Below are 5,690 nucleotides of genomic sequence, written 5' to 3'. Positions count from 1 at the left end.
TAAAAGTTAACCAGCCATTGTTCCCTAACTTCCCTACTGCTGTAACTGCTCAATGCTTAAGTGTCAAGTTTCCTTGATAGATGGAAGATTTGTGACTTCCCTAACCACTTCTATGGAAAATATCATTATTGTAAAACCTAAGACTGGTCTTTGAGATATTTTCCAGACTCTGAATTCAGGGGGACCAACTGACAGACATCAACCAGATCAGTGGCCATGTGTGGGAACCGACCCAATAAATCTTGTGACCCCTTACCCAGGAGCTATCCCAGCCAGGAAGACAATTTCTGTTTTCCCAATCCTATGAATTCATCCCCAGCCAATCAGCAGACCCAATTCCATAGCCCTTTGTTTGTCAAACTACCTTTAAAAATCTTAGCCCCTAAATTCTCCAGGAGATGGATTTGAGGAATTACTCCCATCTCCTCTCCTGGAGCCTTGCAAACTTTCTCCCCTGCAACTCCTGCTGTCTTAGTATATTGGCCTTTACTGGGCAGTGGGCAACGGACTCAGTTGGGAGGTAACAAAACCATGGACACTGATAAACCCTATATATACTATGTTTTTTCCTATACATACATACCTATGATAAAGTTTAATTTATAAATTAGGCACAGTAAGAGATTAACAACAATAAATAATCATAAAATAGAACAATCATAACAATATGCCTGCATCACTACTCTTCCACTTTGGGGCCATTATTAAGTAAAATAAGAATTCCTTGAACACAAGCACTGCCATACCCACAACAGTCGATCTGGTAACTAAGTGACAACGAGGATTGTATGCAGAGTGGGTATGCTGGACAAAGGGAGCATTCATATCCTGGAGTGAGACGGCACAAGATTTCATCACACTACTTAGAATGGCACACAATTTAAAACTTATGAACTATTTATTTTTGAAATTTTCCACTTAATATTTTTGGACTATGGTAGATCATGGGGAACTGAAACTGTAGAAAGCAAAACTGCAGGTAAGGGGGGAATACTGTATTATCCTTGATGCTGATTTCAGCTATATTTCAATGTTACCTTTTTTCCACAATACCACCCTTCCCCACCCCTTATTCTCCCAATCTTTTTCATCTTGGCCCTTTAGTATTCCCTTCTCTGAGCTCAGCTGTGCAGGCTGTGCCATGTGTTTCCCAGAGCAAATGGTTTCCTCTTTCTGCTCCAGTTTCTACCAGTGTCAACAGCAGGGAGTTGGGACAGAAACAAACTAAATATTTCTTAAAATGTTGCTATGAATACCATTAAATGGCCCACAAAGCCCATCCAAAAAGCCTGTTGGCCAACAAAGCATAGTTTATTAAATTTACGGCAGCAAGGGAGAGCTGGCAGGGTTTTGCTAGGGTCTCAGTGGGATAAAATTAGGCAAGAGTACATGATGTACAGTTTTGGGATGCAAGCTCCAGTAGTTTAGGAGTTTTCCCCCCAAGATGGGAAATGGGTTTGGACTGGGCAAAGTCTGTGACAGAATAGTTTAAGACTAATGGACACAGGGTATTAAAGCAAGCCTTGATGAGAAATCTGTCCTGATAAACATGTTTGCCCTAACCATCAAAATGTTTGTCTTGATAGCTGTTTATTTATACAAATTGATTTATAAAAATTTCCTAGAGCAAAAAGTTACGTTGACATAAGTAGTCCCAATTCTCAGGCACAACAGTTGACACAGGCGGTCTCATTCCTCAAAACAAAATGAAAAGCAGTCAGCTAAAACTTAAAATCTTCAAAAGCTGTAAAATAATTGGGGGGAGGGGTGGAGATATCCCATCCAATATGCATTGCTCTGAATTTTACAGTTAAAAGAAACAACTTATTAATATCTGGCCAATCAGTTATATGGTGAATTGATCTAACAAAGAAATGAGTTTTGGCAAAATGGTCTTCTTCTAATGTAAGTGTTACACAAAATTTTGTCTTTGGCTTTTTTTTTTCTATGTCCTCTCCTTTAAACTTAACTGTGGCTTTATCTATCATCTATAGAGATTTACCCCCAGTCTTAGTCTCAATCCCTGATCTCTCTCTCAGATTCAAAATTATATTCTAACAGCCTGCTTGATATTTCTACTAGATGTTCTGATTCATTTTCCCCATAAGACCCTTCCTCTTCCCTGTCTAACCACCATCCTCCCAGTCAACAAAACAGAAAACTTTAGAGTAATTTCTAATTCTTCCCTTTCCTTGGTCTCTCTATTCAAAATCATTCATCATGTCCCAGATCCAAAGGATTCTTTAAGGCATCAAAGTGCTGATCAGTGAGGAAATAAGGAGTTTATGCAAGAACGTAGACCAAGCACTATTTCCTTCATGGAGAAGATCCTATCAGCTGGACTAAATAGTGTGCTTAGTGACACAGTTGATCACTATTGTGGCTCAAGCTCCTTACTTTGTTACAAATCAGAAGTAGCTTGGCGGGGCGCGGTGGCTCACGCCTGTAATCCTAGCTCTCTGGGAGGCCGAGGCGGGCGGATTGTTTAAGCTCAGGAGTTCAAAACCAGCCTGAGCAAGAGCGAGACCCCGTCTCTACTAAAATTAGAAAGAAATTAATTGGACAACTAAAAATATACAGAAAAAATTAGCCGGGCATGGTGGCACATGCCTGTAGTCTCAGCTACTCGAGAGGCTGAGGCAGGAAGATCACTTGAGCCCAGGAGTTGGTGGTTGCTGTGAGCTAGGATGACGCCACGGCACTCTAGCCCGGGCAACAGAGTGAGACTCTGTCTCAAAAAAAAAAAAGAAATAGCTTGCTGACCAACTGCCAATCTCAGACCATACCTTGTCCCCAAAGGGTATAAAATATGGTTCTAAAGGCAAAAATGGACCCTTACATGGGGACACCACCCTATATGACAGTGAAAGTCATGTAGTCATTGTTTTGTCTTACCCCCAAGTTCTGGATAATTTTTCTTAAATGTTATTCTGTTTCCTCTTTTTTCACTAAGCACTATGTTTTAAAGTGCCATCCATATATATCTGTATATATCTACCCTTTACTTTTCTAACAGCTGCATATTCCATGGCACCTCTCCCACTTCAACTTCTTGTCATCAGAAGTAATTCTGCAAAGAACATCTTCACATGTCTCCTAGTCTGTGCTCTCCTTACCTCTTCACAAGATTCTGTAACAGTTTCCTAAGTATCTCCCTATTCCCGATCTCTCCCTAATTCAAATCTCTCTCTGCTCCCAGTACGGTTCCAAAACCTTCGATAGCTCCCAACTGCTACAAAATTAAATGTTCTTATTCATTCTGGTCCCTAAGAGTCTACTCCTAATTATTTAACTTTATGTCTCACTACTCTGCTATTCATATTGTATCTTTCATTCAAACTGGAAGACTACTTTCTGGTCTTCTCACATATTTTTAACTTTCCTGCCTGTCAAGCTTTTACTCTTATTATTTTACTCTCTCTTGGATGTATTTCCTCCCATTTGCAACTGTTAGATGCTACCAATCTTCAAATACAACTCCTTTACAAAGCATTCTCCTATTGTTATACGTTCTTTCCCTCATCAGAAAATTTGAAACACTTTATTAATCTCTTTTTTGTGGTATTATTCTACCTACATTATAGTTATTTACATACTTATTTTGTATGAGTCCTCTAAGACTACACCTCCTTGATGCTAGCTATTTCCCACAATCTTCAGCGTAGTGTTTCACATGCCACATGTGCTCTTTAAATACATGTTTAACTGAATACTGAGCAACTCCTAAAAATTAGGAACCGTGGGTACAGAGAGAGAAAAGACTTGATTCTGGCCACAGGAGTACAGAGGATCATTTCTATGGAACCATCAGGGAGGCTTCAGGAAAGAGATAAGAATTAAGGGAGTGTAATTAAGCCTTAGAAGAAAGGTCAGGATTGAGGTAGCATAGCTCTTCTTACACACTTTCCATGGTAGGCAGAAAATAATATCTATAACTAACAAAAATGAATATTTAACTATGGCCAACCACTGTTTTATGGGCTTTACATATACTGGCTTTTAATTTTTACAACAGTTCAATAGAGTAGGTTATATTACTATTGTCTTCCATTTACAGACGAGAAAACTAGAACCCAGACAGGTTACATTATTTGCTCAAGATTGTATAACTAGTAAATGTTAGATTATGAATAAAACCCAGGTAGTTAGTCTGTCTTCCTAGCTTGTACTCTTAACTATTACTTTAAACTGCCTTTACTGATGGAAATAAATTCCCATTTGGATCAGGTGTAAAATTTGTGCCAAGAACTAAAGCAAGATTTTGTTCCCTCAGGACTCTACACAAGTCTGAGTCTACATAAGGAAGACCCAACTGATTCCTCTGTTATGAAAAGTGACTGTGGACTGTGAGCCAGGAGTTTATTAGATATAATGTAAAATGTCAAATCCCATTGTTTTAGAAAGCCTTCGATAGATTAAGGAGATTGTTCTCCTTAGCTTTACGATGTCTATTTTTTACATGGCAACATTAGTGGACTGAAAGCTCCTGGAGAGATACAATTGCCCGTGTAACTGCAATTTCCAGCAGAATTTCTGATGTGAAATAATTAACAATAATTAACACGTAGTGGTGTTTATTATTTGCTAGATATCCTTCCAAGGGATTGTGTTAAATTTATTCCTAACGACAACTCTATGAGACAGGTACTCTTATTACACTAATTTTAGAGATAAAGAACCCAGGCACTTGGGAGAAGTTAAGTTACCCGTCCGCGGTCACGTGGCTGGTGAATGGCAGAGCCGGGAGCTGAAGCCAGCAATCCCAATCAAGGATCCGTGTTCTTAACCACTTTGTTACAAACTGCCTCAAAGACTCCGTATTTATCACACTTACGGTAACGGGGTGGAATTTTGCTGAAGGCTTTTGCGAGCCCCATCTAGTGTTTTGTTTTGTTCGACCAAGGCTTTTTAGCTCCTGTCAGAGACAGGCCACTGCCTGGAACTACCGGGGCGCGGAGCTGTCCAGGCTGACCGAAGAACCGGGACGCTCACCGGGAGCGCCCAGGGCAGAGGACGGAGGGCCAAGCCCGCCCGGGAGCGCCCAGGGCAGAGGACGGAGGGCCAAGCCCGCCCAGCAGCCCATTCTGCACAACTGTCCTCAGCGCGGAAGCGACAAGTCAGAAACCCAGGGATGGAAACACAATCGGGGCCTCGTCACAGGTCGGGAGGTGGAAAAGGGGCGGGGAGGAAGAGCAGCGCGGGGCCTGGCCGTTTGGAGGAGGTGCCCGGGCAGCGCGAAGGGAAGGCCGGTCGGGGTGGACTCACAGATCCAGAAGCTGACTGACCCGCCGTGGGCGAGGCATTGCGGCAGCCCTCAGAACCCTCTTCCGCGGTCGCAGGGCCTCCAGAAGCCAGCCAGGGACCGTCCGCCAACTCCTGCACCTCGCGTGACGCGTAGGTTTTCGTGTCGTCACACGGATATTTCCGGTGGCCGGGACGTGGCCACGCCCTGAACTACCGAAGGAAACAAGAGAGGGCCCTGTTGAGGCGGAGTCACAGAGGACTGCGCATCAGAGGCTGGGAGTGATAAAATGTAGAGAAGCCCTAAGCTCAGGCGAAGCACGACGGGAGTTGTAGTTCTTCCACCCCACGGGCGGCGGCCCCCCCCCGCCCCCCCCAGCGGAGCTCCAGGCCATTTCTAGGGAGTTTGTTCCCTGCGCGCAGCCAGCTGCGACGCCCCAACGCGAGGA

General features: G+C 43.0%; 1 protein-coding gene across 2 annotated transcripts in view; it reads right to left on the bottom strand.

The window, feature by feature from the left end:
* AMN1 (antagonist of mitotic exit network 1 homolog (S. cerevisiae)) overlaps positions 1-5,470 on the bottom strand; it is a 57,708-nt gene extending 52,238 nt beyond the window's left edge. The window contains exon 1 of one of the 2 annotated variants that reach the window (XM_012641041.1): positions 5,286-5,470. Coding sequence is in view for 1 of the 2 variants with exons in the window: in XM_012641040.1 (XP_012496494.1) it covers positions 5,266-5,303 (38 nt within the window). In the remaining variant the exon portion in view is untranslated. Of the gene's footprint in view, positions 1-5,265 lie in introns of both variants that reach the window. The other variant, XM_012641040.1, reaches the window with a different exon arrangement.
* Positions 5,471-5,690: the final 220 nt, after the last annotated feature.

This window comes from Propithecus coquereli, unplaced genomic scaffold, assembly GCF_000956105.1.
Source record: "Propithecus coquereli isolate 6110/MARCELLA unplaced genomic scaffold, Pcoq_1.0 Scaffold16, whole genome shotgun sequence".
Classification (NCBI taxonomy): Eukaryota; Metazoa; Chordata; class Mammalia; order Primates; family Indriidae; genus Propithecus; species Propithecus coquereli.
This window is presented reverse-complemented; position numbering and strand designations above follow the sequence as displayed.